Source organism: Podarcis raffonei, chromosome 7 (genome assembly GCF_027172205.1).
Source record: "Podarcis raffonei isolate rPodRaf1 chromosome 7, rPodRaf1.pri, whole genome shotgun sequence".
NCBI classification, from domain to species: domain Eukaryota; kingdom Metazoa; phylum Chordata; class Lepidosauria; order Squamata; family Lacertidae; genus Podarcis; species Podarcis raffonei.
In genome coordinates, this window is record NC_070608.1 from 58,345,341 (window position 1) to 58,369,038 (window position 23,698).

A 23,698-nucleotide genomic window follows, 5' to 3' on the forward strand; every position below is an offset into this window, starting at 1 on the left:
ATCTAATGACAAACTATTTCTCCAGATTCTCTCTGTGCTATTTAGGCTAATGATTAATGAATGTGCTGTCTTGATTTTTATTTTTTTTACCTTATCCCATGTGCAATGTAATAAAAACAGATATTCCCCTTTGGGTGGTATTTCACAATCATTCTAAACTTTGCCATCATTCTAGATGTTATCAGAAAGTTAGAAGGTAAACTACTAACTGTGCCACAGATTGATGTTTCTTCCGGTTTTGTTACTTTGTTTTCAATAGAAGTCTTGGGATTGATGGCTCTTCTCCCTGGTTTTGTAGGATCGGGGCTTCTGATGAGGTTCAGCGGGTACACACATAACAGGCCCTGAGCCAACAGCACCCCTGTCGCTTACATTTTTTTTAATTAAAAAAAGAAAGAAACATAGGGCAATTGGCCTTGTCTGAAGAAAGTTAGAAGGCAAAGTGCAGAGGCAGTTCTAAGGCTGCAGTACTTCGCAGGTCGCACCACTGCTAAGAATACTTATTCACCGTTGGTAAGCAATCTGAACAAGAAATGCTGATCACTCTCACTTGGGACTCAGGTGTATGTTTGTTCAAGTACCCTCCCCATCCACATGATTTCATTCACTTCCCAAGTGTGCTGCCTTTACAGAGGAAAATACAAGCTGCTGGCTTGGGTGTATTTTGCTGAAAAGTAATCCCCTTTAAATAAACGAGGGTTCCTTCCTTTTGAGAAAAAAATGGTGCTATTGCAATCTCTCCCCACCCTGGTTTTCCATGTTCCCCCATCCATTGATTTGCTTTTCATCACTGGAGTGTTATTTATTAATATACAGCAACCATAACCAAAAATATAAAGTACCAAAATGAATCAGCAAATACCTTACAGCTTGCAGCAAGTTAAAATTCCTATAGACTGTACTTTTAATAGGAACACTTTTTTGTTTATTAAGGTTATGTGTATGTTTTTCAGAGAGTTGTGAAATTACACACATTTGTTGCCTGTTGTCTTCCCCCTTTTATCTTCACAACAGCCCTGTTGTGAGACAGGCTAGGCTGTCTCACAACAGCCTAGTTTTGGTAGTTCAGACACTAAAGTTGTGAAACTGCATAAATTAAGTATTATTATTATTATTATTATTATTATTTGCTTTTTTTATCAGGGTTGCCAAACACTTTATTTTGGTTTTGCATATTGTATTATTTATATGATGTTAGCTGCTCTGAGCCCAGATCCGGCTGGGGAGGGCGGAGTACAATTATTATTATTATTTAAATAGCAGAACTATGAAATGCTGGCATTAAAGAGGGCTGCTGTGAACATCATTCTATATTTGGACCTTGCTTTCCCATGCAAGAGTTCAAGGTTGTGTGCGTTATCCTCCCCTCCCCACCTTTAATCTCTGCAACAGGACCCACCCTATTCCACTGTGATTTGTTTTCTAAACTGTTCTTAAAATGAATTTTATAGTTGTAACCTGCCCTGGGTCCTTATGGTAAAAGGTAGGTATATATATATATACCTATATATAAGAAAAGCCTGCTAGATCAGGCTAATGGCCCATCTAGTCCAACATCCTGTTCTCACAGTGGCCAACCAGATGCCTGTGGGAAACCAGCAAGTGGAACGTGAGCACAGGAACAACTCTCCCTTCCTGTAGTTTCCAGCAACTGGCATTCGGAAGCACTGCATGGCTAGCAGCCACTGGTAGCCCTCTCTCGCATGAAATCGTCTAATCTTATGAAAACATAACCCTCTACATACAGGAAGCACACTGTTTAAGGATGGTATGTATGACCACATTTCCCCTATCTATAAACTTTACCCATGAAGTGTGAAAACCACCATTTACAGAACATACAGTAAGATTTCTGGATTGGATTTTGCATTCTTTGGAGGGAGAACATTATTATTACCCATTTTCTTGTGTTCCTTAAAGATTACACCAAACGGAATTTCCCACAGGAGACATCAGATGAAAAGCACCTTCAGCTCATCCAGCTGACTTGTGGAATTCTGATTTCCTACCGTGGTGCACAAAAGTCGACTGTACTCTTTTCTCAGCAAAGCTTCTGGTTTTGGTGGTCTCAGCTGCAGATCTTTGGCATGTCATTAAGAGTCAAAGGAGAAATCCCTGCTACAGTATTACAAGAGAACACAGTCTAAAGTTCAGTTATTGCAGGTCAACCAGTACAGAGGTCTGGTCAGTGGTTAGTCAGTGTGCTTCTACTTGACCCAAGGGGTTCTGTTTTAATATCGCTTTTATATTCCACCTTCCCATTTGCTGGCTGAGTTCTTTTCAGCAGAGCAGGGATCTGTGGAAGAAGAAGAAGAAGAGGAGGTAGGATGGGAAAACAATTCAGTAGTCAGCACAAAGGAACTCTGAAATCCACTAAAGGAAGACTTCAGTGGTGTTACCTTGAAAGGTAACTCAGAAATTATAACTAATTCAGAATGCAGCAGCTAGACTGGTGACTAGGAGCAGCTGCCGGGACCATATAACACCAGTCCCGAAATACCACCTACATTGGCTCCTAGTACAGTGGTACCTCGGGTTAAGTACTTAATTTGTTCCGGAGGTCCATTCTTAACCTGAAAATGTTCTTAACCCGAAGCACCACTTTAGCTAATTGGGCCTGCTGCTGCTGCCGCGCTGCTGGAGCACTATTTCTGTTCTCATCCTGAAGCAAAGTTCTTAACCTGAAGCACTATTTCTGGGTTAGCGGAGTCTGTAACCTGAAGCGTATGTAACCTGAAGTGTATGTAACCCGAGGTACCACTGTACATTTCTGAGCACAGTTCAAAGTGACCTTTAAAGCCCTAAATGACTTTGGTCCTGTATACCTGAAGGAGTGCCTCCACCCCTGTCATTCAGTCTGGATGCTGGTCTTCTGGCAGTTCCCTCACTGCGAGAAGTGAAGTGACAGGGAATTCCCATAGCTCTTCAGGGAGAGCAGGCATCAAGACTTGGAATTTTACCCCTTATTTACTGCAGGCTCTATTCTAGTCACTTCAAGGTGAACACTTGCACACTTCGGGCCCTGGCTGCTTCTCTGCAGACATGCACAGGGAAGAGTCTGAGAAACTGGCACATTGGGGAGAGACGAAGGTGGTGGCACATTGTAACTTTCAGAGAGGTCCTACTCACAGGTGGAGGCATTGAAGGTTCCAGATGTCGCCCAAGAAATGAAAGCAGACGCCGCCAAATTAGGCCGCTGCCCAGAAACATAATTCCTGTCACCAGCCAAAACATTCTGCGGTCCTAGGTAAAGTTGAAATGTGTAGTTAACAATGCAAATCATTCTTTCAGAGAAATCACAACTCTTCAAACCCTTATCACGTTATCTTATTTTCACCACTTTGAAAAAGCAAGCTATCCCCCAAGATTACACTTGTTCCAGCTGAGGGCAGTTGGGAAGAGACCTTAATGCACAGCCCAGCAACTGGATTTACGAGCAAATTTGCATTCAAGGCTTAATGTGGGGTATGGGTACGGTTCCCTGATTCACAGTGGGGTCCCCCCCACAATGGCAGGTTCCTCTCCTCTTCTCTATGCTGAAGCTACCAAACTAGCCAGAGATTTTGCTGAACGACAAGGGGGACGGGGAGATGGTCACGTGCCGAAAAGGAGCTGGGAAGCTCCTTTCTTTAGACAAGCGGCCCCCAAATAAGTCACAGTAGATTGTACTGAACTCCTGTGTGTTTTCAGACCCCAGGCAAACCCTTCAGTCTGCTATGCATTTGATCTAGTTCACTCACTTGTAAAGCTGAAACACTTTATGATGCAAAAATGCATAAGGATACTGCACACTCATAAAACAATGCAATTTTTAAGCCCAATTAAAGAGAAATATCACCTACTGTTTCCTAAAGATGTGAGTAGTCTATAGATAAACAATGACTACTAGGCACAATGGACTACAAGGCTTCACCTTCCTATTTGATACGGATGTAGATGAGAAGTTGCACGTCCAGAATGAATGGTATATCTCATGCGATTCATTTACAATCAGAATTGGGAACTGTGTGTGGTTTCATAAGAGAAAAATGAAGCCTTTTTTTCAAAACGGTGCCTTACCTCTTCGAATGAGGATTCCAAGTTCATGCCGAAAGCTACTCCTATCAATCCGAAGAGGGAGAGCGAGAAAGTACCCATGGTCAGCTGCAAGTTCAGCCTCATCATCACATTGCGGTGGCTAAAGAGGAGCAAAAGGCTAGTTAATATTTCGCAGATCCGAGTATCTTGGAAGAGTCTACCTCTTTTTCATCCAGAATCCAGACAGGTCTGGGAATTCAGATTAGAACACATGGAGTTACTTCAGATTTAATGAAATAACAAAACACATTTTATCGGCATAGAATTCAACTCGTCTGTTCTGCTTGATAAGAAGAGAAGCTTCATAAACAAACACCACTGAGCTCAAGTTTCAAACGCCCTCCAGAAGGTGCATCTAAAATTGTAGTGAGCAGAATGTTTCGTGCAGCTAACCTGTCTAAGTTGATAAAGATGATGCTTTCAGAATCATCAATCAATACCCGAAGCTCACGAGCATCATTGAGAAGATCTTCTGCCTGCCTGTAATAATTCTCCAATAGCAGCTCCATCTCCTCCGCATGGTCAATTCCAGACAGACTCTCCTCACTGTGAACAACAACAACAACAACAGATCTAATTAAAATGCCAGCATACTGAAAATCTACAAGCTTCATCTCTCCCAAGTGGAAGCCTAGACCAAAATTCATCTCCCACCATAATTCCTAGCCTTTGGTGTCGGCACACCATACAAAGCAATTTAAACAAAAACTCAAAATATATAGAGTATCTGTTCAACAATCTGAAGCAGCTGATAGCCTATAACTGGGTGTAAAGTTACTTTTAAGAAATAAAATATTTAGTCCACATTTGCAATAGTTGCCATGCCACCTAGGCTGCTGACAAAACATTTCTTTTGCAACTTGGTGCCACCATAGCACTTGTTGGAATGTGTGTTCTTACAAAAGCAGCAGCATTCTGTGAGGCTAATCCTCTCCCGAAACGAAATGCTAGGGGGAAAAGCCATCTAAATGGTTTACAGAGATGCTGGAAACGCCGCTTCCTATACCCAAACTTTCACAATGTTTATTTGGCTAATCCCATACACAGTCCTCGGATACAAAAGCCTTGCCCAACGTAAGCATCCCAATGTATACTTACAATACTTGGGGGTCTGTCCATTTAGACAGGCACAGTTCTTCCAGCACTTCTTCCTCGTCTAAGATTTCCAAGAGTGTCTCTTTGAAAACTTTAAGATCTGTTTCTAACTCTGACAAGCTAAAAGCAAAGCAGGAAGAATTAAAAACCAACCGCTACCACCAAGATGACACTAGAGTCAAGTGTCGTTTTGTGGGAGATCTGCATGCACAGAGGAAGAGCTACCTGTGGACCTTTAGCTCTTGCTGGGATACAACTTCCATCACCCCCAATCTTTGACTATGATGTCTGGGGCTGATAGGTGTCCAACTATGTCCATAAGGCTATAGGTTCCTTATATCTGCTATAAAGCCCTATATGGCTTGGGAACTGGGTATTTTGAAGAACACCTTTCCCCATATGAACCCTGCAAGTTCATTAAAATCTGTGGAAGGCCCTTCTCTAAGAGACCCTACTTTCAGAGGTGGAGCAGTTGGTGACCATGAATAGTCTTTTCAGTGGTGGCCCCCAAGTTGCAGACCTGCATTAGCATCAGTGATGCACCAGGTTCAAACTGTTCTCTTCCCCAGGTCTTTTAACAAAGGACCATTTTATAATGTTAGTGGGTTGGTGTTGTTTTTTAATAACACCAGCTTGCTGCTTTTTTATTTTCTGTTCATTTTAGGATTGGGTTAATTTGGGGGGTTTTTTGTATTTCTTTTGCATTTTCATGGGTAACTTTGCGGACTTGCTTAGGGGGAAGAGGATTTTGTAAGCATTTTCATTTATAAAAACAAATGGTACCTCAATTCTAAAAAGGATTTACGTACATGCAGATTAGGTTTCGCTTCTCCAGCTACACGCTCTCTTTTCTCCATTCATATATACAGTCTTTTTTATCTTCACAATCATCATGTGAAGGAGTAATTTCCAGACAGGTTGCCATGTTAGTCTGTTGCAGCAACAAGAAGTTTAGGGTTCCCTTTTTACAAGTGAGGTAACAGCTGCTGAGCATTTCAGATTTGGGACTTGACCCTAGAGCGCCTCCATCCCAGGTGAATAGCGTGCCTGTGCAAGATTCAACTATTGCATAGCTCAAAACTCAGGTTTCATACAGAAATGTCCAAGTAGGTCATTGAAAAAGGGGAAGGAAGTCTGTCTTACCTCTTTCCATTTTGCAATAGGACACGGACTTTGCTCCTATCAACAGATAAAAGCTTAGGGTCCACTAAAGCATCCAGGGTCTCAAGAATCTGAGGCTGCAGGTTGTTAAGTCTCCCGTGCAGGTAGCTGATCTAGATAACAACAGGATCCTTCATAAGAATCAAAACAATCCTTTTAGAATGTCTTGGGTCATTGAAGCCTCCTGCTCAGCAAAGCAGGCAACACAGTCACAGACACTCCTGAAATCCCTGAAGCTGATGAGCATTTCCCAGCAAAATCAGCAATCCAGAAACACAAATACTGTAGCAAAGTATTTCTAGGGATATTGGGGACAAGTGTCCCAAAGAATATGATTAAACTATTTATGTATGTAACAACAGCTGCCAGAATCCTATATGAGCAACGCTGAAAGGAAGAAAAAGTCCCAAACAAAGAGGAATGGATTGCAAAGCCAATGGACTATGCAGAACTGGTAAAGCTGGCAGCAAGAGTGCAAGACCAAAATGACGAACCTTTTATTGAAGAATGGAAACCCATTTTGGAATATTTGAGAAAGAATGAAAAGAACTATAGTCAATGAAATTGTGGGCAGGACTTGAATTAAAAGCAGTGGATTCGGAATGACAATAAATGTAACAAGAGGAAATACGTATTAGATATAGGCTTGACATACAAGGCAGCAGAATATGGATGGGAACAAAAACACCACGGAGGTAAGCGTGGGAAGTCATCTTGTTTATTTTGTAAGAGAAACATATATTGAATTTGAAGTTAATGTGTTTAAACTTTCAAAATTGAATAATTTTTATTACTTTATTTTTTAAACCAACCATACTGGCGCAAAGTATCAACATATTTAAATGGTGTATGATGGAAGTCAGCTTGAACACATGCACCCACTTTCATTATTTAATAAAATAAGCCAGTTCTATCCCTTGGCTGCAGATGAGGCATGTGGTCAGGTAATGTGTCAGCCACTCACTGGCTAAGGTGCTGTGTCCACCATTTCATAGGTGCCCTGGGAGCCCTAATAGCTAACTGGAGGGAAGTGAAAACTCCTCCTCATAAGGGTAATGGAATAGAGTGGAGACTTCTTTCCTTCACCTCTGCCAGATTTAAAGCTGCCAATCAGGGCTGCACCTGGCCAGCTTATGGGCAGACCATGTTCCTAGTCAGCCTTCCTCAGCACTGTTAGAATTCCTGCTCCATGACTGCAGTCATGGTAATGTTGTCTTTCACATGACGGTATATGTTTTGACCCCAACGAGTGGGAAGTGACGGAGACAGGATGTTTGTGTTACTGTGTTCCGTGAAGTGGGACTGTTGTCCTTTCTTCTTTTTCTCTTTGCTGTCTGATGCTAGAGAGGGAGACATGTTGCAGTGTGTGCTTATATGTAAACAAAGTAGATTAGCCAAAATGCTGAGTTGCTGAGGTCTGTTACGCATGATGCGCAAACTCTGTGGATCCCTAAGTGTGTTGATGTTGGTTGGCATTGGTCGCTGTGATGTTCGGGCTGAAGAAAGCTTTTGAAGCTCCCGAACAATCGACCAGGAGGAAGAGAACATGCCAGTCGGGCATGTGTCTCTACCAGGGTCCTACTCGGGTGTAGGCTGAACTCCTGACAAGCATAAGATCACAGCAAGCTATTACTCTCAGTACAGTAAACGCACGGGTGCTTACCCAGTACTGTAGTATTGCTTCGATAGCTCTGAATTCAAAGGGCAAAGAATATGTAACAAGTTGACCATCGCCAGCTAGCTGAGGTGCCAGTTCTTGGAAGAGCCATTTTTCCAAGTTCAAATTGCGATAGTCTAGGATTAGGAGATACTCCGGTGTAATCACTGCCTTCAAAAACTGAAAGAAGCAGAAGATAAAATCAGTTGGGCTTTTGTATATTTGCAGACTTTTACATGGTGCCAACCAGCAGTGGCTCATGTGAGAGGGGGTGGTGCGGAGGGCAGTGGCACACTCCCACCACTGGCAAGTTTTTCAGAAGGGGGCAGAGTGAGGACTGAGGTGCTTCAGGTTGGAAGTGACAGCTCCACAGGTGTTGTTGCTGCCCCATGCCAAGTGGAGCACCACCATTGGGAGGACATTTCCTACACTTTGCCCCCCACAAGACTGGCGCAAACTCTGTGGAACTCCAGGGAACCAATCTAAACCCATATGCAAGCTTGTTCCATCATTAAGTTAAAACCGGAGGGGTGGGGGTTAAAACCTGGATTTTTGTGCAGGTTTTACATAGTGTGTTGTTGGTTTTTTGCTGATTTCCTGATAGTAGCAGATAAACACAGAGCTAAATATCTGGTTAGTGTTTGGTTTCCTCCTATTGTTGCTGTTCTGTATGTTTAAATTTTATAGGTTTTCTATCCCTTGTTGCTTTTACCTGTTTGTTTGTTTGTAAATAATTTCTGGTTCTATTTTAGATGCTGTTAAAAAAAAAGATGAGCACTGAATTTCATATTGTAGTCTGCTGTACATATAGTACCACTTTTTGCAACTGGGAAATTAAATTATGAAAATTATTTTTGAAAGCAGAACTGCTTGCACCCCCTCAACCTTCTCTCACTGCCCATGTAAACTGACAAAATGTATAGAAAGAGAATCTGCCCAAATGACGCTGACATAAAAACATCACGCATAGAGTAGGTTTCGAAAATGGAAAAATAGTGTGCAAGTTTACCATATTGTCTTACACTGAACATAACCAAAAGACTTTATAATCTGAACAACAACAAACAAAGAGACATTGCACATTCTTTTGTATTTCCTGAAAATCTTTAATAAAAATTCTTTTTTTAAAAAAAATTTGAATTGTTCAAGTGCACTTACTTCCATTCTCATGATAATCCTGTTGTTCCTGGGAGATACACTGACTTGATGTTGAAACCGTAGATCTCGCGCTTGGAGACTTAGTTCCTGATATAGCTCTGTTTTCTTTCTTTCTGCCAAGGAGGAGTTTATTAAAAAAACAACACAACGATGTGAAATAAGAGCGAAGACCACAGCAGCTTCTCGAAGGCATCACTCCAGCAAGCACAAGACCCAGAGAAATTAACGGATCCAGAGTATGGGCTGAGTCCACATGACACAGACACCTTGTTGAAATAAAGTAGGATGGGATCCTGCCTGCGAACCCCAGGTCAGCCATATTGAGTACAATGAAAAAGGTGGTAAGGGAACAATCCTATGCACAAGAAGCTGGCATAAAGCAAGCCAGGGTAAGTTAAGTTATTCCAGTAAGATCCAAACCATGTTCAGCCGTGGGGCTGCTGTTGCTCTGCTTAAGCCTGACAGAGGGAAAACAAGTCTTTAAAATAGTGTTCTATGCCTGGTTGCCAGGTCATTTGAGTAAGCTGAATGGGATCAGGATCCAGACTAGCTCCACCACCACCCCGGCCCAGCCCCAACCTCTGTTGGCGAACGTACATTGGCCTCGGCTGGCTGAGCTAGAATGAGCAAGTTACCACAGTGAATCTTTGGCTGAGCCAGGGTTGGGCTGAGCCAGAGATCCGTTGCATCTTAAGCTGCTCAACCTGGCAGATCTTTCCACAGGACTGCCCTCTAAATAGATAAAATGATTTATGGATTAGCATCCAGCAACCAAATAGAAAACAATCAACACTGCTGCATCGGCATGTCTTCAAAACGTCTAGGCTTTGTTGAGTTCAGAAGGAAAGAGAAGACTAGAATTCCACCTACCGTAAAAGCTTATACCACCTTCTTTATCGAATTTCATCTGGAAAGAAAAAAGAGAGAAAAATCAGTATTGCCACATTCTTAAAAAAACACTAGGTAAAATGTACAGAATTCATATGATTTAGATGGCCACATTATTACTCGAGGCAGCATTTCTGCTCTAAAGAATTAAATATCCAGCTTAATTCATAGCTTGGTTACATATATCTCAAGATGTATGCAGTCTAGGTATGCAGAACTGAGACTTTGCAGCTGCTGCTGAGCTCCAGCTCCATCAGCCTCAGCAGCCAGCATTGCCAACTATCAGGAAGGACAGGAGTTGCAGCCTTTCATCAGCTGCAGGGCCACAGCTGGGTTCACCATAGCTGGGTGTGGTGTTTCCACCTCATGACACAACCTTTTGAACATTCGTGAAGTAGTTCTAAGGTGAGAAATGATGATAATACATCTTTCACTTGTGCAAGGCACACGTGCTTCTAGAAGGCAGCACACTTTTCTCAACCTTGAACAAAGAGGGGGAGACTGGTGACCACTGTGGAGTCTAATGAAGATGGGCAATATTTACAAGTTAAAAATGCTTCACAAATTAATGTATAAGAGTGAATTGGAAACAGCAGCAAAATGCACAAATGAGCCAAGCCCAAATCACTCCTGGGCAATGGCATCAATTAACTTTGTTGGTAGAACAGTCATTTCCATGACAATTTTTTTTCCATATGGCAATCCCACACATGCTTATAACAGAATAATAGAATTGCAGAGTTGGAAGGGACCCCGAGGATCATCTACTTCAATCCCCGCAATGCAGGAATCTCAACTGGATTATACATGACAGATGCCTGTTCTATACAGGGATCAAACTTGCAACCTTGGCATTATCAGCACCATGCTCTAACCAACTGAACTATGTTCATTGACATTTAGTCCCCAGTAAGTGTTTGGGGGTGTGGGGCAGCAGCCCCAGTCCACCCATACATCTACTTCTTTTCTCTCCAATGTCTTTAAAAGGTAAAGGGACCCCTGACAATTAGGTCCAGTCGTGGCCGACTCTGGGGTTGCGGCGCTCATCTCGCTTTATTGGTCATGTGGCCAGCAGGACTAAGCCGCTCCTGGCGAACCAGAGCAGCGCATGGAAACGCCGTTTACCCTCCCGCCGGAGCAGTACCTATTTATCTACTTGCACTTTGACGTGCTTTCGAACTGCTAGGTTGGCAGGAGCAGGGACCAAGCAACGGGAGCTTACCCCTTTGCAGGGATTTGAACCGCCGACCTTCTGATCAGCAAGTCCTAGGCTCTGTGGTTTAACCCACAGCACCATTATGCTTTTTTTCTTGTTCCTCTCTCAGGTCTCTCCTCGGGGTCTTCTTCCTTTAGCTTCCCCTTAGTTTCTAGCTGCCATTAACCAACTCTGCACCCCCAAAGCTGGCGCTTTGTGGGCATCTTTCATGTTCTTCTTCAGACTTGCCCTGCATCCCATAGTAACAACTGGAGGAAGTACTTACCACTGAAAACACTGGAGCCACACTCGCTAAAGTGGCTTGAGACACGTCTGTAGTAAAGTGTCGAGACAGATCATCTGAAGGAGGGTGAAAAGAAGTTCCAAGCTGTAAATTATATATATTTGCTGATCTCATATATGTTCAGCAACAAGCATCACATTGATCATGAGTCACAGCTCATCATTCCTGACAAGATCAATGATTTGCATATTATTTGCATCTTTAGACTGCAAGACCACCACTGATTAACATGTTTACAGTTCTTGATGCCAAACTAGGTCTCCATAAACAAACTAGATTGGCTATTACTTTAAGGTTCGAGGAAAGTTATTTTATTTTTGTACTGGGTAACTAATTAAAAAAACCAATTGAAGTTGGGGCTAGGAGTGTCAACCAGAACAAAGTTCCCAACTTCTAAAATCTTTTTTACTAATGCAACGTGGAGGCAAATATACAGGAAGTGTGGTGCACGGACAAGTGTTTCATACACATTTCAATGCACTTCCCATGGGTCCTGGCCCATTTAACGTATAGCACTGCATTTTGCGCACACTTACTTGTACTGTGTGTTTTAAAGGAGGGGCAAAATGTGCTTTTATAGTGCAATCCTCTGTATGCCTACTTAGAAATTAAGCCTTACCAACTCCAATGGGGCACAAGGCCAGGTAAGCATGTACAGGATTGCAGCGCACTTGGGACTCAGCGCCACAAACACAATGGGCCTTCCTTCAAGTATGGATACTTGCAACTCCTGTCACTTGTATCTGGCTCAAATGTCATGGTGCAAAGATGTAAACGAAGACCAGTTAACACCCATGTTCATCCATGCTGACCGTTTTCACTGGGCAAAGCGATTTCTAGGTCAAATTCCTCCAAGTGCGCTTCCTCACGCAGAGTGGTCTCCGTTTTATTCAGAGTAGCCGTACTGAAATGAGTAACGGTTTACTAAGGTAGGTCCATTTGTTTCAGTGGGCCTAACCTTGAGCAAAACTTAGCTGAATGCCAGCTCCAATATCTACTACATTCGTGCGTAAAAAGGTTTTTGCTGAATGCCAGCTCCACTATCTATTACATTCGTGCGTAAAAAGGTTTTTGCTGAATGCCAGCTCCACTATCTACTACATTCGTGCGTAAAAAGGTTTTTGCTGAGCTTGGTAGGGCTGCGTGAGCCATTCGGACAGGAAAAGCCCTGGCTGGGCTTCTTCATTCGGTGAGCAAGTCGCACCGGAACTTCCTCCTGGGGACCACGAACAAACTCGGGCTGCAAAGCCCCAGCATCCTCGGGCAGGACTGAGAACCTGCCTGGGGCAGCGCGTGACTTACTTGCGCGCAGCAAGGTCCGCCTGCCCTCCGGCTCGAGCCGGCAATTCCCGGGCCTGCAGGCAGCCCACGCCGCGACATCCGGCAGGCAGCAGGCGGCGCGCCCTCGTGGCAAGAAGCGGCGGCTGCTGCAGCAGCAGATCCCCGAGGCGAACACGCGCAGCGCGACGGGCCGCAGCCGCCGGCTCCACAAACGGGCGCACTCCATAAGCGGCACCGCTCGGACACGGGCCCCCGGCCGCGCTTCCACGTTCCTCGGGCGCGCAGGCGCTGCTTCCCTTCTGCCGGTGGCACACGTGGGAAGGGAGGAGCGGCCTTCGCGTTTGGGCTCCCGAGGCGGAGCTTCTGCCCTGACGGAGAAGGGAGGGAGCCATTGCGTCGCAAAGAGGAGGAGGCTTTGGGTGGCGTGTGATGCGGGGATCGTGAGACCAGAATCGGGGCAGTGGGGAAGCCCCTAGCCTCCGGGTCAGGCCCTAAAGATGCTGCATCATCATCATATTTATATTCCGCTCATCTGGCTGGGTTTCCCCAGACACTGGACGGCTTACAGCATATCTAAAAAACATAATAAAAAAATCGAAGCATTAATAACCTCCCGATGCAGGGCTGCCTTCAGATGTCTTCTACAAGTTGTGTAATTCTTTACCTCTATATCTGAAGGGAGGGCGTTCCTCAGGGAGGGAAATAGTCTGATATCTCATTTTGATGAACTACCAGTGTGTTTCTTTTATTCCAAATGGGTTTACGTAAGTGCACTTGAACACTTGGGGGCATTTTCCATTTAATGTACAATGCAGGTGTAAAAACGTGCATGAAAAGCGGGCCACATTCAGTGCTGGATTTACGAATAAGCTAAACAAGCTATAGCTTAGGGCCCCACTCTTGGGAGGCCCCCCAAGAAATTTAAAGGAAAAAAATGATGTACATTTCCAAAATATAAGATAAAAAACAAATAAAATAAAACTTAACGTACAGCAGCAGTGTTTTGTGTTGTGTAGGCTCCTATGATGTAAGTAATGGGCCCTGCCTGCTAGCCTGCCCCCTAAAGTATCACTGGTTTGCTCATTTCTATATATAGGGTGCCTACATTCTGCATGGACTAGTTCCCTGGCAAAATGTAGCATGCAGCTGCCAGTAGCTTAGGGCAGGCTTCCTCAACCTCAACCCTCCAGATGTTTTGAGACTACAATTCCCATTATCCCTGACCACTGGTCCTGCTAGCTAGGGATCATGGGAGTTGTAGGCCAAAAAACATCTGGAGGGCCGAGGTTGAGGAAGCCTGGCTTAGGCCCTCATCAAACCTAAATCCGGCCCTGGTCGCATTTGTTATGGCCTGACTTCCTTGAACCCTGCCCACTCTACATTTCACAGAGCCAGATCATTGTCACTCCTGCCTCAAATTATGTTCTTGCACTGACTGCGGGAGTCTTTCCCTGCCGTACCTGGAGATGTCCCTGGGGACTGACCTTGGGACCTTTTGCATACAAAGTCTGCTTTCCTGCAGAGCTTAAGTCCCTTCTCCAGGCACCCACTAGCTGTTTTTTAAATAGGCCTTCTGTCTTCAAGGAGAAAGAGGGTGTTTAACAGAGAAGCTGGACTGTACTTTGCCTGAACACATAAACAATTGAGAAAACAATCATTTGTAGGATTTGTACATGAAGCCGAGAGATGGGTTAATGTATTTATTTCAGGGTCGTTCGTAGGCTAAGTGGCTGCTGTTCAAACAGGAAAGGATTTCCATGTGAATGTCTATGGTCTCTAGATGGAGAATTCTAAAAGATTTACAACATGAAAGCATAAAGAGAAGATTAAACTGTTTACAAGATTTTCTTTTCTGCGTTTCCACCCACAAGACAGCAATATGAAGACAAGAAAAATATCATTGAACAGGCTAATCAACTTTGGTCCATGTTCTCATGATTCTGGTTCAAGCCAGGGCTCTTTTAAATTTAAATTTTAGCTTGTTTTAAATCCAGGGGTCAAGGAGTTTTGTACATCTTAATTAATGCGGCAACATTTTTGTCTTGTGACGCCTGACACACTGCCCAGCTTTCTGGATTGACTTGGAATGCTCACGTTATTTCCCCCCTTTCATTTCTTTGCAATCAAAGTCATCCTGTCACAGCAGCCTTTCTAGCCGGCAGGGGGAAGGGGGCTGGAAGACTGGTGGGTGGGGACAGCATTTCTAGCCTTTGAAAACAGTTTGATTTGATGGACTGCGTTTATTTACATATCACCTTTCCACAGTGAGCTGTGTCCAAAGAGGCTTCCGACACTCATCCATCGGAAGATACGGCTGGTATAGAACACAGTTGCCCAAATCTTACTGGTGTTAGGACCAGAAGATCATAGACAGCACATTATACTTTGTCAGTCTCACAGGCTAGCTGCGAATTTCTCCTCTAAATTCAAATGGCTGGCTGTTGCACTGTCTTTGCTCACTAACAGGAGTGTCCCTATTCAGGATGCCAGCCAGCTGTGCTTTCTTACAGGATAATGTAGGTTGCAAGATGCTCAAGCAAGTCGATTTACTATTCTCCCCCCTTCCCTCCCCAAATGACACAATATTCTGTGACCCCTCAAGTCATTAGGCTACTTTGGGCTGGGGAGGTTCCCCCCACCTTAATTTTTTTTTTTGTACTCTTGCATAGCTTTAAATTCATAACCAGTAAACCCTGCTGAAATTTCAGATTTACTCAGAAGAAAGTCCTATGTTTAATAGTGCTTACTCCCTAGTAAGTGTGTTTAGGATTACAGCTTTAATGACAGATTTCTCCCTCTATTTTAGTGGGCGATTAAAAATTACTTTCAGATCTAGGGAATTGGTTTGAGTTTTGTGTGCCTGCAGCAGGTGGCAGTATATGAAATAGTGAAACAGTGTTTGAGATGGCTGGATGTCAAGGATACAACCCAAACAAAAGACATTAATAAAATACCATGTGGAAAACAAGATCAGGAGAGCACTAGTGGCTGTTTTCCCCCCAAGACCTGATCCTGTAAATACCCTGGTAGTTATTCTTCAGCCTATTAAAACATCTTTTGGTTGTACCATATAGACGAATAAATTTATCTTGGCAAAATATTTGTGGACCACAGCCCATAAGAATTCTCAGCTGCTTTTGCTGCAACAGACAAACACAGCCTAGCTCAGTTGGTTAGAGCATGGTGCTGTTAATGGCAAGGTTGCAAGTTTGATCCCCGAATAGGACAGCTGCATATTCCTGAATTGCAAGGGGTTAGACCAGATGATCCTCAGGTCCCTTCCAACATTTACAACTGTATAAAACAACGTATTGAAAGAGGAAGCACATAAAGCTGCCTTTGTAATCTAAGCATATTTTAAAACTGGCATTTTCTCAGTACTTGGGACAAAAGAGTTCTTTGGACTGCAGCCTTACTTAGGAAGTATTGGAATGATAGTTAATGCAAGTGCAGATTTTTTGGGGGGGTGGGCAGAGCTTATTTTATTTTATTTAACCAAGCTTATGAATATTTCAGAATATGAAAGAATCAAGAGCCTGTTATTGTGAAGATTTCCCAAGAGAATTGTAGTCACCTCCCTTTATTGACTAACATTCAATGCAGCTTCTGCTTGAGTGCAGGAAGCTCCTGCAGCCAATTGGAAGCCGCCCCTTGGTTTTTGAACAGTTTCAGGAGTCGAACGGACTTCCGGAATGGATTAAGTTCAAGAACCAAGGTACAGCTGTATTATAGTAGAAATTGAGCCAGTGAATGTTAGAGGCTTACCCACTTGTGCCTTTAACAGCATCTTCAAGTGCCAAAATGATCGGGTGAAGCTTTTTGCAGGGTAGAGGTAATATTTATCGTTGCCTATTAAGGCCTATAAATTAAGCTACACTGTTAGAATGAAATGTCAACTGTCCTAATATATTTAGTGATTATTTTGGCATTGTTGCTGTTGTTGTTTAGTTGTTTAGTCGTGTCTAACTCTTCGTGAGCCCATGGACCAGAGCACGCCAGGCACTCCTGTCTTCCACTGCCTCCCGCAGTATGGTCAAACTCATGCTGGTACAGAATGGTAATAAAAATGAATCCAGATATGTGGTGTAATGGTGCTATGGCACAGTTACATAACCTTACATAGTAAAGCATATTTAATTGTCAAAATGAGGTTGGTCACAACTATTATTTTCATGTTCTAGTTTGGGAACTAAATTGTCTTGTTAGTGCATGGGACGAGGAAAGGAATTCTAAACCATAGCAGAAATGAGAATCTTGGAGATACCCTTTAGTTCATTCTAGACAAAGTCCTGTCAATTTTGATGGGCGTGAGTTGATAGAGGTGTGTTGCAGCCCTTTCCTCAAACACATTCCCTTTGTGTCTCTCATTTCCCACCATTCCATCTTTTCCTGAAGCCATTGCTTCAAAACCTGGCCCGGCCCCTGCATTTCCAAATGTTAGAAGACGGTGTCAAGTAGAATGTGCTGCTCTCCAGACTTCATTCTACAGAATACAGTAGGAGTCATTAAGAGCCCAGACAACCACCTATGTTCATTTTTTGTTGTAGTAGTAAAGTCACACGAGAGGGCGACAGAGTGTTAAGAGAGCAGAGGGGGAATGTTAAGAATAAACTTTGCTAGTTATGGATGACATTAACCTCAGCCCCACTTTGACCCACCCTTTGGTGGGCAGTATGAAAAATCTTCTTGGAGTAGCCTGCATGCTAATAAAGAATTCTTATTTCAACGTTACTGAGCAGAGAGAAGCAGTCTCTGTATGTGCAAATTTTCTTCTTTCCCTTTAAGGGCCACTTTCTTTCTGTAGCAGACTTGCATTTCATAAGGATCTTCTCACCTATCTTCTGACTTCTTCTCCAATACACCTCAGGAGACCGAGCTTCACTTAAAAATAAAACAACAGCCTGCGGCTAATTAACAGAGTTCGCACAGGGGTGCAGCATTTACAACGAAAAGGAAGCTGGCATGCTTTAATGGCTTTCGTTGCCTTGTAATTTAATGTTTGGACAGGGAATTTTATGAGCCCCTGAAATAACAGTGGCCCAGGTTTTAAAAATAATGTGCAAATGCCATCAGTATTTCATTTGCTCCAATTAGCACTAGTGAGTCGGAGCGCCCAGTAACGAGTAATTCAAACTGCTGATTAAGGCAGTCCAATTATTCTAGAATTATTGCTGTACATAAACCAAATGCTATTGTTTTGTTTGTTCTTAGATGCACAGCGTTGATTGTTGTAATTCTAAATCATGACTGGACAAGCTATTTCACAGAAAGCGTTTAAATACCCTTCTGCTAGAATCTTTTAATTAACACTATCAGTGACGTTTCCTTAATTACATTATTATGTGTAACACCAGATATGGCAGAAATACAGAAGGATATATTGAGGTTGTTCCTGTGCAGTGAAATGTACTTTTTTATTTTGCTAAAGTTTACTTAAAAACTGAAACAGGTTCATTGAAATTCCAGCTACCGTCCATGTGGCATCAGGACAATTTTCTGTATAGACCTCCATAATCCTGTGAAGAACAGTCACCGTGGTCCAGTGGTTTAAACATTAATTCTTGCTTCTGCATGGCACTTGGAAGCTCTTTCTGATGGCATTGCATGCAGGAGCAGTGATATTTAAATTCACCTTATCATGCGAATATTATGCCTGCTAGTGTAGCCTTGGCACTGATGCTCATTGTTGTTGTTTAGTCGTTTAGTCGTGTCCGACTCTTCATGACCCCATGAACCAGAGCACGCCAGGCACTCCTGTCTTCCACTGCCTCCCGCAGTTCGGTCAAACTCGTGTTTGTAGCTTCGAGAACAGTGTCCAACCACCTCGTCCTCTGTCGTCCCCTTCTCCTTGTGCCCTCAATCTTTCCCAACATCAGGGTCTTTTCCAGGGAGTCTTCTCTTCTCATGAGGTGGCCAAAGTATTGGAGCCTCAGCTTCATGATCTGTCCTTCCAGTGAGCACTCAGGGCTGATTTCCTTAAGAATGGATAGGTTTTATCTTCTTGCAGTCCATGGGACTCTCAAGAGTCTCCTCCAGCACCGTAATTCAAAGTGATGCTCATATGCATACCAAAATGAAGCCTCACATCGGTGCATCTATGAGGCCAGAGTAGAGTTGTTTTTCTTTGCTAGATTCCACTGGCAGGAACCGTGAGATATTGTAATAACATTATTGGAATGTCTGCCTAGCTAAGTAACAGTGCAATCCTAATGTCAAAATATGTCAGCTGGGACAGGTTAGGCGTTATCTCCCTCCCAGATGAGGTGTCTTTAAGCCAGGAGCATCTATCTGAAGAGGGCAAAAAGGGGTGGGGAATGGACAAGGCAGCTCAGGGAGAAGGATAAACAATGTTATGCAGAACCCTGATTCCCTTAATATACTGGTCCCGTGTAGAGAATTTTGTGTAACACAACCCAAATGAGGGTGCACCTGACCATACAGAAAGGAAGAAACAGTAATTGAACTGTTTATTTTTCTGCACAAATATGAGTGAGATGCTGACTGGCTACCAAAACACCAACAAGGGCAACAGTCTAAGGCCCATATGAGCTGCTGGAACTTAGAGGACTGTCCCAATCCCATAAACTGCTATGTTGAAGTAGCTGCTCATGGACTGGGTTCCTCCTAGGTTCCAGCCCTGAACATTTAGGGTCCTTGTGCCATTGTAAAGGCCAATCCAAGGTCAAACACAGTAGCAGCCTTTGGCTTGAGGCAACTCATAGTCTTCCCTTGTCTTTACGTGGCAGAGCTCCGATACCCAATATCCTTCTTCAGATGGGGAAGAAGCAAAGCATGAATGGAGTTGGAGTATGGCCCCTGCTGAGCAATGTGGTCTGAAAGGACAATGGAGTAGACAAAGACATCTCTGTCCACCTGTCTGGGTTAGAATGTGCCGTTAGGTATGGCAGCACAGGCAGCTGTGACTGGGCTGCCTGTCTTTAACAGTAATAAATCATTTAAAATTAAGAAACACTGGCACAAGGCATTTGAAGACTGCAATATATAAAAAAGGAGTGTATGCTAAAGTGGTAGTACTGCCCTTTCACATTTATTAATTAAGGCAAAATTGAAAAACCCAACTGTTAACCAGTAACAGTAGAACATCAAACACTGCTCCCCTCTAAATTACTTTTTTTTTGTAATGGTTAACCACCTTCTTTGTAGCTCACAGCAGGGGGGGATTTTTTCCCCCTTCCTGAAAGCTGAGATAAAAAGAAAGGAGAAAATTCCTGTCTGCTTTTATCATCCTGTATGTTGAAATACGGGTTGTTGTTTTTAAAGGTAGGTAAGCAACATAGTCGCTTGGCTTGGCAAAACGGCACTGAGCAGTGCAAGTCAATAAATGAAATGATTTTAATTTTGATACATGCTAATAATGTCCTGTCAGGTCAGCCTTACCCCTTCTACAAACGAGTGTGAGAAAGGAGGCAAAAGTCTTAAGTTGGTTATGAACAGTGTTTTATAGTGCAGATCTTTAAACAAATATATTTCTGGTTAAAGTTTATTTACTATGTTCATACTTTGAATTAAGGCTATTGGGTGTATTCTAGAGCTTTCATAGGAATTTCACTCTTATTCCTTACATGGTGTGTTGGTGCCATGGATCAAAATGACCAAATACAGTGGTACCTCGGTTTACAAACTTAATCCATTCCTGAAGTCTGTTCTTAACCGAATCCATTCTTAAACAGAGACTCGCTTTCCCTAATGAGGCCTCCCACCGCCAGTGCCCTTCCACCGTTTGACTTCCGTTCATAGACCGAGGTAAACTTCCGGTTTTGTGGAGTTTGTAAACCGAATAGTTTGTTAACAGGGCTGTTTGTAAACTGAGGTACCACTGTATATGATATGTATGGACTTGTGAAATACAAATTATACTCGTACAAAAAGACTGCCGAAAGATGAAGAAACACACTTTTGCTATTTCTGAATGGAATTCCTTTTTATGAAGCCCCCTTCACTGGCAAACCACCTAAAGTAACCATACCTGACCTTCTCTGAGTAAAAATTTAACCATCAGATCTCATTGGTTCTACTACTAACCCTCCGCAGATAACATTCCACAAACTCTCTCTCACACTCAGCTGGGAGAAGCTCTTGTTTGTACACAGGTTATAGCATTGCCAGTGAGAGATTCTGGAAGCTATAATTTCTTCTCACTATCATACCAGCCTCTTCTTGTATGTGAGCCAGTTTCACACAGCCAAGCCTCTCTGCTATGAAGGAGAAACATTTTCGTCTTCCTTTAGTCAATGTTGTATACCTGCTACCTCTCCTGTCAGGTGTTACGTGAATTTGTGGCCTTCTGAATATTGGGTTCTTTTTTGGAGATGACGGGAGACCTTTCTTGGTGATGAAGGCTTGCAAGTTTACCTGCCTGGGTGAATCAAGGAACTGAATGTACTCTGATAACACACATGCATCTTTTTGCGTGAGATGTAGTTCCATATATTGCAGTGGAAACGGTGAACCTGTAGTTTTTTGGGCACACGCTTAAAATATTTTTCTTTAGGCAAGCCAATCGAGACACGCAGGTGGTGCTGTGTTTTAATCTTTTTAAAGCCTCTGTTGATTTTAATAATCCTGAATATTTTTAAACCCTTTAAATTGCTTTTTCATCGAGAATTGTAACGTTTGTTTCATATTATTGTAAACCATTGAGAGGTTTTTTTGTCCACAATCAAGCAGGTATATAAATTTTGTTAAACAAACTCAGCTTGAGAAAGCTCAGTCAGTAGAGCATGAAACTCTTAATTTCAGTGTTCTGGGTTCAAGCCCCAAGCTGTGCAAAAAGATTCCTGCATTGTAGCAGGTTGGACTAGGAATCTCTTCCGACTATGATTCTATGAAATAAAACTCCCAGTTAGATGCATGGCACAGTTCATGTAAAGAGAACTCATCAGTTCTCAACGAAAAACAAGAATTAATCTGAGTGTTTCATAGTGGAAGCAGATAGACGGATCTCTCTCTCTCTGAAGCAAGACCAACTGAGTTCAGTTTGGCTTAGCAAGGCCTTTTGCTGCCTGAAGTAAAGGACAAGATGGCTTCCACTCCCATTCCACACACACAAGCTGACTTTTAGCACTGGCGACAGGATAGCATCTCCCACTGCACCAAACATAACAACCCAGTTTCGAGGATATGAAGTGGCTCTGTGGCAATAGAGGAAAATAGCTGGGGGGCTCAGGAGGAACAGCTGGGAGCTACCATTGCCTGCCCTGTAGCATATGCAGCCTGAAGTGGTTGCTTCAGCCTGCCTAATGGCTGGCCGGCCCGGTGCTGGGGCAAGTTTAGAATAGACAAGTATAGTTTATACTATGAATAACACAGGGCTCAGTTAAGACACCCCTGCAAAAAAAGGGGGGAAGCCTGATCTAATCCAATTTGTGGTCTCCTTTCATTGGTTTCTTGTGGTTTGCCCTTTTGGCCGTTGTCTTGTAAAAGTCTGGTTAAAAAAATATGTCAGAGCTAATCTTCTGGAAAAGGAGGACTAGTAAAGTTGCCAAGTGCAAATCAAGAGAGTGGTGTTGAGCTTCCTCTTGTAAAATTTTCCCCAATAATAAAGTTTTTCTAAGGCTCCTGTCCAGTGCTTCACTTGTACAAAATAAGTAAACAGGATTTAATTTCCAAGTAAATTTAATTAAGGTAAGGGTAGTAGGGATATTTGGGACTCCAAACTGAGGCAAATGTAATCTGGCCGTATTAGGAACCTAATATTTAAGACTTGATGTACACAGCATGTTGAGATACAACAAAAATCATTTGGGCAGCTAAAGAAAGCACTGCCCGAAGCTTAAAATATGCCTTTGGAGAAAGTTTGCAAGACTGATAACTGAATACAAGACAATACAGAATATATGCCTAAAGAGCAATTGTTGTTGTTCATTATATAATATTCTTTTAAACAATTCCATCTCCAAAGCATCTATCATCTATCCAGACTGAACCATTAGAAAATGTTTGGGTTTGATGGATCTTAGAAAGAAATTAAGATATTTGAAGATGACTATCATGTCCCCTCTCAGTCTCATTTTCTCCGGGCTTAGCATACTCAGTTCCCTCAACCATTCCTCACAAGGCTTGGGTTTCCAGAGTCTTGATCATCTTGGTTGCCCTCTTCTGCACATGTTCTAGCCTGTCAACATCCTTCTTAAGCCATGGTGTCCAGAAGTGGATACGGTACAGTGGTACCTCGGGTTACAAACACCTCAGGATACAAACACTTGGGGTTACAGACTCCGTCAACCTGGAAGTAGTACCTTGAGTTAAGAACTTTACCTCAGGATGAGAATAGAAATTGTGTGGCGGTGGCACAGCAGCAGCGGGAGGCCCTATTAGATAAAGTGGTACCTCAGGTTAAGAACGGTTTCAGGTTAAGAACGGACCTCCGGAACGAGTTAAGTTCATAACCAGAGGTACCATTGTACTTCAAGTGTGGTTTGATCAAGGCAGAATAGAGTGGTATTGTGACTTTCATTGATGAATGAATGATGGTTTAATATTATTCTTATGCTTATTTGCCCTCCTTGGGTCCCAGGGTGGGTTACAACAATTTAAAATCTACTACTACTACTGCTACTACTACTACTAAATGCAACCACAAAAAGTAGGGTGGCCCTGAAAATATACATCTCAGGTGTCAAAAGGCCAGGGTAAAGAGGTGCATCTTCAGCATTTGTTGAAAACTGTATAATGAAGTCTCTGAATGCACCTCTGTGGCGAGAGAGTTCCACAACTTAAGAGCTGCCACAGAGAATGCCCTCTCTTGTGCCACCATCCCCTGAGCTTTTTAAGGCGGCAGAACTACCAGGAGATTACGATCTGAATATGATAAAAAAGCTTGCACTTTTTCACAATAATCAAATTTTATAAATGATGTGAA

The 23,698-nt window shown here is 42.9% G+C and overlaps 2 protein-coding genes across 2 annotated transcripts in view; both read right to left on the reverse strand.

Annotated features, from left to right (window-relative positions):
* The window catches only part of NRSN1 (neurensin 1), a 197,754-nt gene that overhangs the window by 99,686 nt on the left and 74,370 nt on the right, over positions 1-23,698 (reverse strand). The gene's annotated exons all lie outside the window — the stretch shown is intronic.
* Positions 1,870-13,226, reverse strand: MRS2 (magnesium transporter MRS2). Its single transcript, XM_053396756.1, has 12 exons — positions 12,838-13,226; positions 11,518-11,591; positions 10,019-10,055; positions 9,149-9,261; positions 7,997-8,170; positions 6,316-6,446; positions 5,176-5,292; positions 4,471-4,623; positions 4,060-4,177; positions 3,130-3,243; positions 2,180-2,296; positions 1,870-2,148 (listed from the first exon to the last, which is right to left on the reverse strand). The coding sequence occupies exons 1-11, from the start codon at positions 13,040-13,042 to the stop codon at positions 2,186-2,188; spliced, it is 1,347 nt and encodes a 448-aa protein (XP_053252731.1). The 5' UTR covers positions 13,043-13,226; the 3' UTR covers positions 1,870-2,148; positions 2,180-2,185.